The 18,164-nt window shown below is 39.6% G+C and overlaps 1 protein-coding gene across 1 annotated transcript in view; it reads right to left on the reverse strand.

Annotated features, from left to right (window-relative positions):
- LOC124803008 (ATP-binding cassette sub-family C member Sur) overlaps positions 1-18,164 on the reverse strand; it is a 415,616-nt gene that overhangs the window by 77,386 nt on the left and 320,066 nt on the right. Inside the window, exon 21 of the mRNA XM_047264118.1 lies at positions 15,281-15,476. Coding sequence (XP_047120074.1) covers positions 15,281-15,476 — 196 coding nt within the window. The remainder of the gene's footprint in view (positions 1-15,280; positions 15,477-18,164) is intronic.

Raw genomic sequence — 18,164 nt, forward strand, 5'->3', positions numbered from 1 at the left:
AAAATGTAGACTGGCAATGGCAAGGAAAGCGTTTCTGAAGAAGAGAAATTTGTTAACATCGAGTATTGATTTAAGTGTCAGGAAGTCGTTTCTGAAAGTATTTGTATGGAGTGTAGCCATGTATGGAAGTGAAACATGGATGACAAATAGTTTGGACAAGAAGAGAATAGAAGCTTTTGAAATGTGGTGCTACAGAAGAATGCTGAAGATTAGATGGGTAGATCACATAAGTAATGAGGAGGTATTGAATAGAATTGGGGAGAAGAGGAGTTTGTGGCACAACTTGAAAAGAAGAAGGGACCAGTTGGTAGGACATGTTCTGAGGCATCAAGGGATCACCAATTTAGCATTAGAGGGCAGTGTGGAGGGTAAAAATCGTAGAGGGAGACCAAGAGATGAATACACTAAGCAGATTCAGAAGGATGTAGGTTGCAGTAAGTACTGGGAGATGAAGAAGCTTGCACAGGATAGAGTAGCATGGAGAGCTGCATCAAACCAGTCTCAGGACTGAAGACAACAACAACAACAACAACAAGTGGTTGATGCTTGTTGTTCACCTTGTCTTCCATTCTACACTAACATCAAAGGGTGGCTGTGTGATATTTTCTCAGGCTGGTTGCCAGGACTTCACCTGACTTTGTATGGGTCATTTGTGCCCACATGGATTAGGAGTTTTGCAGTCAGTCAGGGTCATGGAATTTCTTCCACTCTTGCAAAGCTGCCTGTACTTGTCTTAGCTCAGGTGGTGCAATGTTGCTGAGCACAGGTAACCATGGTGTTGTGGTAAATTTTAAGTACCAGTTGTTATCCTCGTGGTTTCATTCAGTTGTGCATCGAATATTTTTAATGTGTGAGCTTTAGAACCACATGGGAGCACAATATTCTGTGGTCAAATAGACCATAGCAATTGTTCCTGGGAGAAAAATTCTTGTTCATGCTCCCCGCATTGTCCCAGACGTGTCTTAACCATGTTGGTCTCAGTTTTAATTGTTTGGCTTTCACATTCAAGGTTTTCCTTGTATGATAATGAACAATCCAGAAGTACTGAAGTACCAAATATTGAAAGCAGCTATTTTGTGTTGCCTTAATAGAAACCTTGTTTTGTGTGTCTGCTTCAATTCTTATACGGAATTAGCAACTTTTTAGCTCAACAGATGAAAAGATAATCTGCAGATTTAATTTAAATTCCTTTGTTCACTGCCTTGTAATACATTGCATCAGCCAAAATGCAGCCCCACTGTGAATGTTGTTCTTAAACATGGGATGAGCTGGTTGACATTTGTAAGCAGTTGGAAATCACTCTGACCACTATGAAATGATTGACAGCTGCTCTAAATCGGTGTGTTGGAAGAGCTCCCGAGAGTCATGTACCTGTGATACCTGTACCAGATACCTGAGATACCTGTACCAGAGGTTGGTTTGGTTTGTGGGACACTCAACTGTGTGGTTATCTGTGTGGCCCACAGGTACCTCAAGTACTATCCTCTCCTGTGGATCCTGCCTCCTCTGCAGAGAGTACAGGATCTGTCATTACCCATCCACTTTACTGCTAGTCACATGCCAATTATAGATCTAGGTGTCCTGTACTGGGTGGACAGGGACCACAGAGGACTCAGAGTATTGTACCAATCCTCTTAAACAACAAATTTAGGTGCTCTATTTCACTGAAACTGAGCCAGTGGGACTCACTCCACCTGTTTTGGGGAAACCTGTTTTGTCTGGTGTCAGGAGAAGGCAAACGCAAAAGGGTAGGGCTTTATCAATCACCAGTAGTTCAAACAAATGGCGAATGATGGTACCCCTTAGAAAAATGGCAGCAAGGGACAGGGAAGGACACAAGGTGCACTCAGTGTATACTACTAGGGGCCTCATTCAGCATGTTGAACAGACTATTCCAGCAACCATTGAGGGAACAGGGTGCAACCAACTGCAAATTTTGGCGATGTTGTAACAAAGTATGCCTCTCATGTGGGCTTTGAAGTGATTCTTGGGTCATTACCGCTATTGGTAGATAAGGTTGAGAAGACCAGCCTTGTGCATGCAGTTTCAATGAAGCTCACAATTTGCAGTATTGTCCCCAGAACTTATCATGGCCCTTTGGTTCTCAGTCAAGTAGCAGGACTGAACCAGAGACTTTAAAAGTTCTGTGATGAACTAGACTGTGACTTCCTGGACTTGCGCCATAGGGTTGAGAACAGTAGGATCCCCTTAAATAGATCAGGTGTGCACTACACATCAGAGGCCGCTACTCAGTTAGTTGACTATGTATGGGGAGCACACAAGATTTTTTTAGAGTAGGTGACTCTCCATCCATTCCAGATGACAAAGGCTGTAGGAAACCCAGAAGTATCAGAGTAAGATGAAAACAAATGCCTCCCACAGGTGAGAGCATCAAAATCTTAGTGGTAAACTGCCAAAGCATTTGCAACACAGTGCCAGAGTTTGAAGTACTCATGAAAAGCAGTGAAGCTCACATAATACTAGGTACAGAAAGCTGGTTGAAACCTGAAATTGATAGCAATGAGATTTTTGTGGAAAACTGAAGGTTTTATCAAAAGCATAGGCAAATGGGAAATGGATGTGGTGAATTTGTTGCAGTAGACAAAAAACTCAAATCCACTGAGTTAGAAATTGAAGCTGCATATCAGAAACACCACAAAGCCGGAAAGTACATTTAGCTTTAAACTGGTCAAGGTACAGGATGTTACTAATATACTGAAGAAAATGAAGAACAGTTTCAGTAATGATGTTTATGGTTTAAGTTCAGCCATGTTAAAGTGTGACTCAGTTCAATTGCTAGAATTGATAACACATGTAGTAAACACATGTATATTGGAGGCTCAGTTCCCAAAGGCACTAAAGTTTGTTAAAGTCACTCGAATACACAAAAAAGGCAGCCTCTCAAGTTGTGATAATTTTAGCCCTGTTTCAGTTGTGCCAAACTTGTCTAAAGTGATAGAAACTATACTAAATAATCAAATAGTAAAATACTTTGAAGAAAACAAAATCTTCACTGATAGTCAATTTGGCTTCAGATCAGGGTTAGGAACTGTTAAATCTGACTTATCACTTTTAACACAGTGTGTGAAGTAACTAGAAAGCAAGGTAGTGGTTCAGAATAAACTCTTTGATTTATCAAAGGCTTTTGACATTGTGTCTCATGAAATCTTATTGAACAAACTGCAATTCTATGGCTTTACAGGAAGTGCTCTGGAACTGATAAAATCTTATCTAAGTGATACATTGCAGAAGGTGGTTTTTAATGGTGCAGAATCAGATTACTTACCTGTGGGCATGGGTGTCCCACAAGGTTCTGTATTTGGCCCAATTCTATTTATTATTTATATAAATGACTTACCAAGTAACACGGTTGGACTGTCAACTAGGATTTACTTATTTTCAGATGATCTTGCAGTCTGTATAGCTGTAGAAACAGCACAGAAGGTGAAATATGAAGCAGATCAGTGCACTGTCAAAGTTGAAAATTGATGTAAAGCTAATAACCTTTGTGTCAACCGAAAAAAAAAAATACAAGACCTGTATGTATCGTGGAATAATAACATTGAATTTGAGCAGAGTTCAAATGCTGTTAATTTCCTTGGAATCTCAATTAATTCAAAATTATCCTGGGGCAGCCATATAGAAAGAGTGGGAAGCAACATTAGCAAAGGGATATTTGCTCTAAGGAAGCTTCATCTTTGTCTAAATGTGCCAGTACTTAGAATGGTTTATTTTGCTTTAATACACAGTCACATTTCCTATGGCACAATACTGTGGGGACCTCAAAGCAAGGCAGCTAATGTCTTCAAACTACAAAAGAAGGCAATAAGACTGATATGTAACTTGGCACCCAGAGCTCCCTGTAGGCCAAGCTTTAAAAAATTACAGACTATGACCCTACCATCAATATCTATACTACAGTGTGTAATGCATATTAAGGAAAACTATTCCAGCTATCAACAGTATGACATGTGACATAATTATAACACAAGAAACAAGCAGGACATAGTTTCTTTCCATTGTAACTATAAACATACACAAAAGTACTTCCTATAAAAGTCCATAAAATTTTTTAATGGCATACTCCAAAATATCAGGGATCTTGCAATTTTTTTAAAAAAAAAAAAGAAAAAAAAAAAAATTCTTCTTGTGCTCAGCATTTATGAAACAGATGAATTTTTAAGAGAAGCAAATAATATCATATGACTACACTTTATGTGATCACTTCGCATATGCTTCTATATCTGAGTAAGTCTTTAATTGGCTAAGTTTACTATGCAATATCAATTTGTACCAGAAGTTTCTCTGTTTTGTATGTGTGTGTGAAGGTACTATAATTATTTGTGTAATATTTATATTGTATAATATTTTTCTAGTTTTTGTAATTATTTTTGTAACATTTATACTGTGTAATGTTGACTTTCGTAATGCCTGAGATGATCTCTGAGGTCTCTACAACAATAAAAATCAAATCAAATCAGATCATTAGGGCAAGGCTCAGTATCAGGGGTGGACATAAAATGATAACTGAATCCTTCTATTGCTCACCAGACCCATCTCCTGATGTAATCAAAAACTTCAGAGAAAACCTCAGTACACCTGTATGTAAGTTTCCCAATCATATTGTAATCATAAGTGGAGACTTTAATCAGCAATAATTAATTGGGAAAATTACAATTTTGTTAGTCGTAGGTGTGATAAGATATCTTTTGAAACTTTATAAATGCCTTCTCTTCTGAGAACTATCTAGAACAGTTAGTTAGGGACCCCACTTATGATGGAAATATATTGGATCTAATGGCAACAAATAGACCTGACTTCTTTGATGGCCACATTGAAACTGGTATCAGTGACTACAACATGGCTGCAGCAACAATGATTACCAAAGTAAAAAGGACAATTAAAACAATCAGAAAGATATATATGTTCAGTAAACTAGATAAAAAAACCAGTAATGTCTTGTCTCAACGAGGAACTTGAAACTTTCAGCACAGGTCAGGAGCATGTAGAGGATGTCTGGCTTAAGTTTAAAGAATAGTTGAGCATGCACTGGATAGATATGTACCCAGTAGTACAGTTCACAATGGAATACAATCACTATAAAGAAACTTCTAAAGAGATTGCTGACAACAGGTGTAAAACAAAGTGTAGGGCTGTAGACAGAGAGCTGCTGAATGAAACACATTTGGCTATCAAAAGAGCAATGCATGATTCCTTCAATGACTACCGTTGCATAATATTGTCAAATGATCTTCCACAAAACCCAAAGAAATTTTGGTCACATGTAAAGGCTGTTAGTGGCACCAAATTTAGTGTCCAGTCCCTAGCAAATGAGACAGGAACTGAAATTGATGGTAACAAAGCAAAAACTCAAATGCTTGACTCCATTTTCAAATGTTCCTTTACAAAGGAAAATCTAGGAGAACTGCCCCAATTTAATCCTTGTACAACTGAAAAGATGAATGAAATAAGTATTAGTGTCAGTGGTGTTCAGAAACAGCTGAAATTGTTAAAACTGAACAAAGCTCCAGGACCCAATGGAATCGCTGTCAGATTCTATACTGAATTTGTGGCTGAGTTAGCCCCCTCTTCTCACTATAATCTATCATAGATCTCTTGAACAAAAAAACCATGCCCAGTTCTTGGAAAAAGGCACAGGTCTCACCTGTTTATAAGAAGGCTAGCAGAAATGATCCATAAAACTACTGTCCAATAAACTTGACATTGGCTTGTTGTAGAATCTTATAACATATTCTGAGCTGAAACATAATGAGGTATCTTGAACAGAATAACTTCCTCAATGCCAACCACCATGGTTTTCGAAAACATCAATCATGTGAAACCCAACTTACACCTTTCTCACAAGACATACTGAAAGCTTTAGATCAAGGAAATCAGGTGGATGCAGTGTTTCTTGATTTCCAAAAAGTGTTTGACTCCTTACTGCACCTACGCTTGTTGTCAAAAGTATGATCATATGGGGTATCAAGTGAAATTTGTGACTGGATTGAGGACTTTTTGGTAAGGAGGACACAACATGTTATCTTAGATGGAGAGTCAGTGTCAGATGTAAATGTAACTTCAGCTGTGCCCCAGGGAAGTGTGTTGTGACCCTTTCATTCATGTTGTACATTAATGACCTTGCAGACAATATTAATAGTAAAATCTGACTTTTTGCAGATGATGCAGTTATCTATAATGAAGTACTACCTGACAGAAGTTGCATAAATATTTAGTCAGATCTTGGTAAGATTTCAACATGGTGCAGAGATTGGCAACTTGCTCTAAATGTTCAGAAATGTAAAGCTGTTGATTTCACAAAACAAAGAAACCTAATTACCTATGACTATAATATCAATGAATGACTGTTGGAACTGACCAACTTATATACATACCTGGGTGTAACACTTTGTAGGGATATGAAATGGAATGATCACATGTGGCAGACTTCGGTTTATTGGTAAGATGCTGGGGAAGTGCAATAAATTTACTACAGAGATTGCTTACAAATAACTCATGTAACCCATCCTAGACTATTGCTTAAGTGTGTGGGAACCATGCCAGACAGGACTAACAGGGGATATTGAATGTATACAGAGAAGGGCAGCATGAATGGTCACAAGTTTTTTTCAATCCAGGGGAGAGTGTCACAGAGATACTGAAGGAACTGAAATGCCAGGCTCTTGAAGACAGGCATAAACTATTCTGAGAAAGTCAATTTACAAAATTTCAAGAATCAGCTTTAAATGATTGCTATAGGGATATACTTACTATCATGAGGATAAGGTTACAATAATTACTGCACACACAGAGGCATTCAAACAATCATTCTCCCTGCATAATAATTGGTACAATGGGATGTACCCTCTGTCATGTATCTCATGGTGGTTTGCAGAGTATAGATGTAGAACACTAAGGTATTTAGGATGAAAGTTGTACATACTCTCTTCCCATTGAATGTGACATTTAGTTGTTTCGACATCTAGATGGTTATTTAAATGAAGTCCTAATACCTCAGTTTTGTAGGGGTTAGGGAAAAACCTTAACTTCTTATAATAGTTATAGAAAATATTCAGATCTTGTTTCAAGTAATTTAGTTTGTGTTGTAAAGGTTAGAGTGTCTGCATACATGAATTTCTGATATGTGGTAGATGGTTTCTTGCTGATATAAATATTGAATGGCAGTGGTCTGTGCACCAGTCCTTGGGAAAGTCCAATTTTGATTTTGTAGACTTGCTAGTGGAGGATACAACTGTGACTATGAATGATCACTTCATTAATATGTCTTTAATCATATCTGTAAGTAATGTGCTAGGTATGCACTGTTTAAGTTTTAGGATAAGGCCTTCAAGGCAAACTGTGTCATGCCCTGCAGACAGGTACACAAGTGTGACAGAGATTTTAGAGCTTTCTGGAAGTCTCCCTCTATGAGTGTGGTTGATGCTGGCATCTGCTCACAGTAGCTTCTGTTCCTTCTGAAACTGGCCTAGCAGAGTCGAAAATTAGTGTAGCCAACTGCTTCTGTTCTCTTGTACAGAATGTGCTCTAGTAATCTGTAACATATGCATAAAAGGGCTACTGGATGGAAGATAGCTGGGTTACCAGGAGCTTTTCCTGTTTTCAAGATTGCTAAAATGTTGGAAATTTTGAAGTGGTTTTGAACAATCCTTGAATGTAGTATATTTGAGTAAACATCTGTTAATCTTTTTTTTTTATCATTTCTTCCTCCAGGTGTTTTATAAATTCAGGGACAATCCCATCAATCCCAGTTACTTTTCTTATTGTTATTGATTTTATAGCTACCTTGACTTTATCTATCCAAAAAAAAAAAAAAAAAAAAAAAAAAAACACCACCTCATATGCAGGGCCATTTTTGTATTCTTGTTCAGTTTTTTGCAGTTTTATCTTTTACTTCTGCTTGAATAATTGGTTCTACTGGCACAGTTTTTGCTCATTGGTTAACTTGGTGTGCTATCTGATCAGATGAAGTTTGCAGTTGCTCCTACACAGCTGTTGTTATTCCACCTAATTCCCTTAGTATATACCAACCCTTTCTGTTGGGGTGAGGGAGCAACTATGCTGTCCATGAACCCATTGTCATCTTTGAGGTCTATGCAAATGCTCCACAAGACCGATCCACAGATCAAGATCTGAGGACATTTCTTATCAACACACTTGATTAACATGTAGCTACATGCAAGCCATTCAACCTGTGCCGTAACAGTAATCTCAGAAACTAGAGCGGAACTTGATGAAAATCAGGAGGTGTCTTAGGCCTCCAGACATTGATAAATTCACCTGCAACTCCATATTTATGAATTGTGTTGTTGACCCCTTGGAGTGCTTGATTACCATCAATCAAACGCCTTTTTCTAAATCTAAGCTGACACTGCCTAATGCCTAGGCATTACATATGCTCCTGAAATTTAGACACACAAGAGATTCTCCCGTGCTTTAGCAAATGTGTTGATAAAGCAGATTAGCCTAAATGACATACAATCAGCATGGCAATATCTTAAGAATTTTTAAAATTACTACTAATATGGAAATTTTGCATACCTCTGGTACCCTTTCCAGTTTAAGACAATCATACAGAAGCCTTATAAGAAATAGGTTAATTTGTAGTACTGCATGATACAGCACCTCTGAATATACACCATCAGGAGAGAAGGCCGTCTTAATTTTAGTTTTGAACATATTAGGACATGTGTGTCAGTGCCCAGTGCCAATGTTTAGCAGGACAAGGAGAACCACCATTTCAAGTCATTCCTGTTGAGAGAGCTGAACAATCTCATTCCCCTGCTCCCACAATGTCAACACTGCCTGTCTGAATGCTGTTTTGTGTTGGAGGCTTTCGACAACATTTGCTCTGATTATTGTGAGGCATAGAAGGTTCTTCAGCTACTTCTGCACAACATCTTTCAGTACCTCACCATTCTGAAAATGGTATCACTAAAGAACTTCCCTTTTCAGTCTGAAGCAAAAAAATGGGTGATATTAGGCCATCACTGGTAAGCTGAAAGTTTCCTTGAAGTTGTAACTTTGTGTGTTAAGATTAATGTAGTATCTCTTTCTTCAAATCCAGAAGAATGAGTCCCTCTACATCCCAACAGCCTTTCATTAATGCCACATTTTCAGTAAATCTTTTGATGAATTGAGTGAAACTGCTCTATCAATCTTGCATCCAAAAAAATTAATTCATATTCAGTAAAAAAGTTCTCCATACCACCTCATAGTAGAGCAGATGATAAGTTGATTCTGTTTTCCTTCAATTTGTATTGGCTTTGAGGGTAACTGTAGGTGTGTGTTGTGTGCAAACTTTTAAATAATCCATTCCAATCACATGGTGGCATTATTATTGCATATAATCAATTATAGTTAGGATTTACTGTAGCATACAATAGCAATTTATTACAACTACTTCTCTATGCAATGTATTCTTTTATTTGCTTTAAAGTCTGAACTTAGCATGTATAAATATTTTTAATTGTTGAAAGAGATGGCTATATAGTGATTGTTGTACTATAATGAACATTTTTTTTTTGTTGAAGTGCTGCTCAAATTAGCTAAGTAACAGTTTATACACTGTTGTTTACCATTTTATAATTACAGAAGTTTAATTTTAAAGCATGTGCAGCTATTGAAGTATTAATGTGCCTGCACTTAGAAAATATTTGTAAGGGACTATGGCTTAATCAGATTGTACAGTATAGGCTTACTTTTAATTTTTAGTTAACCAGGAGATTAGTATATTCATGCAACTACTAGATTTTTATCAGCTCAATGTTTACAAAATATTTAGTTGTAATTAATCTAACAAATTATTACAATTTATGTCAGTTATGTAATGGCTGTGAATTACATTATCCTTTATGGTGCATGTGTTTTTGGAGGTGGACTAAAAACACATTTAGTGTTACATTGAGACAAGGTTCAGACAATTTTGTTTGATACTTTGTCATCATATGGCAGATATGCCAGTGTCATGTCCTACTCATCATGTTCTATTTGTTGGGACCATATCTTCTTCCTTAAAGCATATTGGATATGTCTCTTGCCATCTATTCTTCTTGAATACATCATTAAAGTGGCTGAGCCAGCACACTCACATGATGTGAAGGACGATGGCAAATGGAAGCATGGAGGTATAAATTGGTGTGGGTGGTTTTCCTTCACACACTGTGTTCCCTAGAGTTTTCCACTTTGTGCTTGCCAAGCATGTCCAAAAATGAGAGATTACCATTCTCTGCCACCTCCATAGTGAATTTCATGCTGTGGTGCAGTGTTCAGATGTTGAAGAAACTCCTGAAGCCTTTCACTCCCATGTGGCCACACCACAAATGTGTTATAAAAAAAGTGGGATGTGTTGTCATGCCACTCTCACCAGTTATGGCCAACTTATACATGGAGGACTTTGAAGAAAAAGCTCTGGATAAAGCTGTACCCCTTAATATTTTTTAAATATGTTAATGACACATTTGTGGTGTTGTCAATGGAAGTGAAAGGCTTCAGGAGTTTCTCCAACATCTGAATTGTCTGCACCTCAGCATCAAATCCTCTATGGAGGTGGAAGAGATTGGTGGACTCCTGTTTTGGATATCCTAATCAATGCAGAAATGCAAAGTGAATGGCACTCTAGAACACAAAGTGTACAAGAAAGCCACCCACACTGATTTGTATCTCCATACCTCCAGCTGCAATCATTTGTAACAGCATGAGGGTGCGATACATTCACTGGTCCCCAGAGTCCATCCGATATGAGATGAAAGGAGCCTATTAAGGGGCCTCAACCACATTGAGAATGTATTCAAGAAGATTAGAAATGGCTGGTGACAAATCCAATGTGCTTTCATGCGGAAGGCACAGACCCAGCAAATACAACTTGGAGTAGTATAGTAAAATGGCATATCTGCCGTGTGCTGGGAAAGTATCACAAAGAATCAACTGAACCTTGGCTTGACATAATAGTAAATGCATTTTTAACCCATCTCTGAAACAAAGTGCACTATTAGGTACTATGAACAATGAGCTAGCTCCATAACCTAGGTGTCCTTTGTATTTTGTACAAATCTGTTAAGGCATACATCAGGCAGACCTTGGGGACAATGAAACAAAGGTGCAGGCAACACTGGGGACACATCAAACTCATGCAACCAAAAAATTCTGTGATTGCAGATCATTGCATAGCTACGTTGTGCTCAACAAAATACAGGCAAACGGAAGTGCTAAGACAGACTTTGTCTATTTCGGACTGTGTTCTATAGGAGGCTACTGCAATGCAGATGGCTGATGGCCTGATCAGTAGCAACAGTGGCTTCACTCTCAGTGAAGTGTATGACTAAACACTCTGCTGCTTCCATGCCTTATGGGAGTGGCAGAATCACAGAGGGACTGGAGTTCATGGCCAGCATTTGGTGATGGGTTAACCCCCCCCCCCCCCACCCCCCCCCCCATCATCAACATCATCACCATCACCACCACCACTACCACCACCACCACCACCACCACCACCACCACTCATTCTGACATGGTAGCCACCGAGTATTGAAAGAACGGGTTTGGAGGGGTAATGGTATAAAAGAGGCACAATGTAGTGAAGACACTCATTCTACCGGTCTCACATGATGGGAAAGTATGCTGTCAAAATATTGTGTGGCATAAATGATTGCACCCAGCTGGACACCCAAGAGCAATACAAACTACATAAATGTTACATTTCATATATACTGTAATTTTTTAATTTTGTTTTGTGGACTGATGTAGATCCAAGGGTGTTAGGCTACTTCTTGTGAGAGGATGATTGGCAGCAGGGGTTGAGGCAATGATGCTGCAGGTGGTGGCATTGGTGAAACACTAGCATAAGACTAGTTCTTTATTATGAATCATGTAGCTACATTTGGATGCCTCAGTGCAGGTGTCGTGTGCCCTCTTGGCACATAGTCAGTCGCTGTGAGCAGTGTGTTGACAAAACCCACATGGCTTGCCACTGTGATTTGCTTCCAGGGTTGCTGATACCAGTCCCTAGCTTAGCAACATGTGACCCAATATGGCAGGCTGTGTGGCAGACTGGTGGCATCAGTGGTTCTATGGATGGCCAGAATGCTGCTAGGGGAAGCCGGCCTCACAAAGGGAAGTTCCACCCCAATGAATGACGGCATGACGCACCACAACATCTGCAGGGAAGTCAGGTGGGCAGTGGCACTTGCCTGGAGTCAACCCACTGCCTCCCTGGGCAGCTGTCTGCTGCTGCTGCACTGCTGCTGCAGTTGGCCAGGAAGAGGCTCACTCAGTGATACAGTACAAATCAGAACCAGAACATGGCTCACAATGGTGAAGCCCCTAAATTGATGCAGTGCACTGGCTGGTCCATGTCTCCTCTTCACCCAATGTCACCCTTTCATACTAATAGGCTCTTTTGGACTGCTCATCCTTTAACTTATATTGGTGAGTTGTGTATAAACTCAGTTGTTATGATGTTGTACTACTTCGGGTCACACATAGGAAAACAATTTCACAACCTAAAGAAATAATAATTGCCTGGTTTGGCCTGTAAAGACAACAGCTTTGTGCTGCATTGCCAGGAATGCTGTGCCCATGCTGGCCATCGTGGAATATCCCTATTGCTACAAGTGGCACGCTATCATACTGTGCCTGACAAGCGCCTTTATCTTTTGCAATACTTTACAACTAGGCTTCCATAAAGTCATCAAAAACAGTTGGGGCTGCTACAATTGGGTGGAAAATGCCTATGAAAAGACTGTAGTAGATAGTAGGAGGTTTTGTGAGATAGATCTTGTGCCTAGCACTTTTACAGAGAATGAGCCATGGGGCAAATGGTTGGGAGCAGGGGTGGAATAGAGACAGACAAGGATATTGTGCAGGTTTGATGTGTGGTAGAATATCACTGTGGAAGGTGTGGGGAGAATATTTCACATCTCAGTATATGATTAGAGGTAATCGAAATCCTGTTTGAGAATGTGATTGAGTTGCTCCAGGCCTGTGTGGTGCTGAGTCACATGGAGGGCACTCCTTAGTGGCTGGTCAGTGGGTATGTGGGTGATGGTTGGTGACTGAGGAGACAAGGCACAGATATTTTTTTCTGGTCAAAGTGGAGAGAGTAATTTCAGCATATGAAAGCCTCAGTGAGACCCGCAGCTTATTTGGAGGAGAACTGGTTGTCACTGTAGATGCACTAACCATGGGTAGCTGAGCTGTATGGTGTGGAATAGCTGGCAGCTATTGCAATGGAGGCTTGATGTGGGAGGAGGTACTGATGGAACCGCTCCTGAGGTGGATTCTTGTGCTGAGTATGACTAGGTGAAGTAAATGGAGGAGAAGGTGTTGAAGTTCTGGAGGAATATGGATAGGATGCACTCACCCTCAGTCCATATCATGAAGTTGTTATAAATGGATCTGAACTGGGAGAGCTTTGGGTTCTGGGTGGCTGTGAAGAATTTTTCTAAATGGGTTGGGACACAATGGTTCTCTGTCAGTGGCCCTGTCTGTAACATAAATTTGTTTGTGGGTGATGCCTTCAAAGGGAGAAGCAATTGTGGATGAGGATATGGATGGTCATAGTGACCAAGAAGAAGGTTGTATGTTGGGAATCAGTCAGGCATTATGAAAGATAGTTTTCAATGCTGGAGAAGCCATAAGGATTGGGGATGTTGGTGTACAGGAATGTGACATCAACAGTGATGAGCAGTATGGTATAATGGGTAATGGGCTACAGGTAATGGGCTGAAGGTGTTTGTTCACAAGGGCAGAAATTCTCTTTGTGGAGGCACAGTATCCAGCCACTATGGAATATCCTGTGTGATTGGGCTTATGTATTTTGGGAAGCTTGTAGAAGAGGAGGGTTAGAGTGAGCAGGCAGACAGACTCAGAGAATGAGTTCAGAGATGGATATAAGGATCCGATGAGAGACTAGAAACCACACTGGATTTCTGGAATGTGGTCAATGTGGCAGGGCATGTAGGTGGATGGTTCTGACAGATGGTGGAGTCTCTCAGCCAGGTAATATCTGCCCATACCGGGCTTGACTTCAACAACTGCTTCACAGCCTATGTCCCATATGGATTCACATCAACACCATTTTTTCTGAATTGTGCAAGTCAGAACTCCCCACACAATGTATGCTTTGTTCCCATAATCAATGTGTCCTCAGTCTGTACTGGTTGCTGTCTTCCACCTGCCTCAATCTGCTTGGTGCTTTCTCCTCTGCAGCATATCCTCGTGACCCTGATGCTGATACTTGCCATCATGTCCCTGCACATTTACACAGACAGCACTTCTACACCTTTCCCCACACCTACCCTGCTATCTTCCCCATTCTCTACTCATCCCCTTCTGTAGCCTCTCTACCAAACCCAGCTCAGATCATTGTTCAGCAAAGCTGGACCTCAGTGATTGAAGATAACAGTGAGCCATGATCTAGATCTGATGCTGATGATGAACTTTATCTGATAGCTTACTAAGATCCAACAGTCAACTTTCAAATGTCCCTGTCTGCCACTCAGTGGCAGGCACGTGGTGAGAATAAAATAATCAGATGCACAAAATTACTGCAATGAGGACTGTGTGAAGTCATTATAACCTCTAAGGGAAAAAGTGAGGGACTCGCCATGATTGAACTAACCAAATAGGACAAAAATCTGTAGATGTGACATATATGTACAAACAAACAAACAAACAATTGCAGTTTCAGAAAAAATGGATGATTTATCCAACAAAAAAGAGCTTCACAAACTGGGAAAGTCAATAACAGATTGGTTCACCTGTGGCACTTATACAACCAGTTATTCAGTTTGACATTGATTGATGGAGATGTTGGAGGTCCTTCTGAGGGACATTGTGCCAAATTCTGTCCAATTGGTGTGTAAAATCATTCAAATCCCATGTAGTCTGGAGGGCCCTGTCCATAATGCTCCAAACACTTTCAATTTGTGAAGCTCTTTCTATTGAATAAATCATTCAGTTTTTCTGAAATTGTTATGATTTGTTTGTCTGTACATGTACATCACATCTACCAATTCCACTTCTGTCCCATTCAGATAATTCCTTCATGATTCAACATTATATTTTCTTTTTTAGCCAAACACAATGAAGCCATACTAAATAGCACATTTACATTATTCCTAATACACTGTAGAACACAGTTTCCTTTATGCAACAAAATGGCATGGGCGTACAGTGTAAATCCAGATAAATATAAAAACACAAAAAGCATTTGTATACACATTAAGATTTAAATTTAGACAAATGATAAAAAATTACTTACTAAGGCAATTCCTAGCCACCTGTTTCCAGCATTCATAATGAGGAAGACGTTTGTATGACAATCCATTCTTTTAAACAACAAATCTGCAAAACGCTGTTGGTGATTAAATGCTCTGATAGTTGTCAAACCACCTAATGTCTCTGAGAAATGTGAAAATATAGGTGATCGTGTGATACTGTCTAGTCTCTGCAGTTCTCTGCAATACAGTTCAAATATACAAATAAATAAATAAAAGTATTTATGTTGACTGCCATTCACTTATGCTCACAGTTAAATGTACACGTATTCTAAGTAGGAACTAGTCACTAACAAGAAGTTACAGTTTAAGATTTCTGTAAGGGAAGTACTTACATAAATTCATATAAAATTTAAGTTATGAGAAAATTAAAATAATAACAATACAGAAATTACTGTAAATTATATTGCATCTCATTGTGTAAAAGAGTGGAGAAAAGTATGCCAACCAAAGTTATACTTTTGACAACAAATCCCTTTATCAATCACAATTACAATGCTAAATGTCTTTGTTCAACAGGTTGTCTAATATGGTTTATATGTGGCTACCGTTCACCACAAAAGAAGAATAAAGTGTTTCTTGTTGTGACCAGAAACTGTTACTCTACCTGATTTACACAGGAGAATAAAGAATAAATTTGTGTCGAGGAAGAAAGTGGAAATAGATGGGAAGATTTTAAAATGAAGAGCTAAAACACAGTGACAAGCACTGTAGTGGAAGACCAATCAGTTGTCAAATAAGCTACTGATGCTGTGTAGTCAGCACAATTCTATGGTCATTGTTGGATCATTGTTGAGGAAATTCCAGTAAAATACAATGTGAATGATGACATGCTATGGATATATGAAAAATCTATGTCATTTCTACACACTAAAAGTTTGTAGATTTGCACATACATATAGAGTACTGCTGTTTCACAACCTTAACCTTCTAGTATCTCCAAGTACAAATTTTGCCGCAGTGTAGCAATCCACAGCTGTCATGTGTGTGTGTGCGAGCGCGCGCGCGCGCGCGTGTGTGTGTGTGTGTGTGTGTGTGTGTGTGTGTGTGTGTGTGTGTGTGTGTGTGGAGGGGGGGGGGGCAATTTCCATTTTTACTGGCAACCACCTTCAACCCATTTTCCACATCCTCCTTTTCCATTTTAAAGCTATTTTTCACCTCCTCCAAAGCCTTTTTGCAGTTCCTACCACATTACTACTAGGTTCTTTGATTAATAACGTTCACAGTCAACAGCACATCCCTAACAGCAGTATCTACCATGTTCATAGTGTTGTCATCAAACACTAACTTTCTCAAATTCCCTCTGATTTCAAACCCGCTATGCTTGCGTGCAAAACTAAAGGATGAAGATAACTTTCACATCATGTGTAACTGATATGTAACACAGCTTGATGAAACTTGGGCCATACATAAAAAGAACTGCTACAGCATAGTATAGAAGGTAACTGAGTGAAATATGCAATGATACAAACAGAAATTACTTTTATTCAAAGACAATAATTACACTGAAGTCACCACGATTTATGATAGTACCCTGGACATTACAAAATGCAAGACTTGGTTCTTAATGGGGTGTGTGGTCACCATGGATGGCAATGCATGCTCTGCAGTGTGGCTCCCATGCTGTTGACAAGGTTGGTAAGGAGTATTTGTGTTAGGGCATCCCATTCCTCTACCAGTATGTTTGACAACTGCTGGACAGTCATTGGTGCATGTGGACATGCTGCAGTATGTCTCCACAACACATCCCACATGTGCTCAATGGGTTTTAAGTTGAGGGAATTGGCAGTTCAGTGTGGTCACACATTGTCATCCACAAAAATGAAGTCACAGCTGAATGTATCCCTGAAAATATACACACGAAGAAAGAGTACAGTGACACTACAATGTTGATTGGCAAGTTCAAAGATTTGGAGGTCAGTACACCCATGCAATATTATGTCTCTCACCACCATAACACATAGACAACAAAAACAATCTCCTGGGTAATATGCTCATGCAACATTATGCTTCCCCACACTGTAACACCTAGACTACCAAAACAATTACGTTTGACAGTGTTCCTGGGTACATTATGTCTTCCCATGTCTCATCCAGAGACACTACTCTGACTGTACCTCTTCTTATACACCCTTTGTTTATTCAATCCCAATGCTCTCAGCACCACCACAAACAGTGCCAATGATGTGTAGGTGTCAATGGAACACAACATACTGGTCATCACACGAGGAGACCACGCCCATGTAGTCACCGTGCATGAGATTGTGTGCCTCGCCATTCTGTTAAATGTGTTTGCAATTGCACATGCTGTTTGATATGGGTCCCTTATTGCCTGTTGCACAATGTAGAAGTCATCTGCTGCTGCAGCTGACCATTGTCAACCAATTCCTCTCCTTCGGGCAGTAGTGGTATTTCAGAATGCTACCTATGCACATGAAACAATGCTGTGAGCGGTATCAAACTCCTGGGTTACACTCGTCACACTTCATTCTTCTTCCAGTTTACCAATGTTTACCTCATGTGAAGTCATCCAAATGTTTTCTCCAGGCATTGTTGTAATAAGGAACACCAGCACTGCAGATTGACGCACGCTGTCTTTTCCCATTCCTTTAACTGCCTCTTACTGCACGGCCAGTCCCATCTGGTGCTATAGTCAAACAGACCTTAAGCCAAGTGATGTAAGTTTTCTGTGGACTGCTGGAAAACCTCCAACAATATGCACTCGCACTTTCATTTTTTTTCCACTGAGTTATTAATATACAGGGTGATTCAAAAAGAATACCACAACTTTAGGAATTTAAAACTCTGCAACGACAAAAGGCAGAGCTAAGCACTATCTGTCGGCGAATTAAGGGAGCTATAAAGTGT

Source organism: Schistocerca piceifrons, chromosome 1 (genome assembly GCF_021461385.2).
Source record: "Schistocerca piceifrons isolate TAMUIC-IGC-003096 chromosome 1, iqSchPice1.1, whole genome shotgun sequence".
Classification (NCBI taxonomy): Eukaryota; Metazoa; Arthropoda; class Insecta; order Orthoptera; family Acrididae; genus Schistocerca; species Schistocerca piceifrons.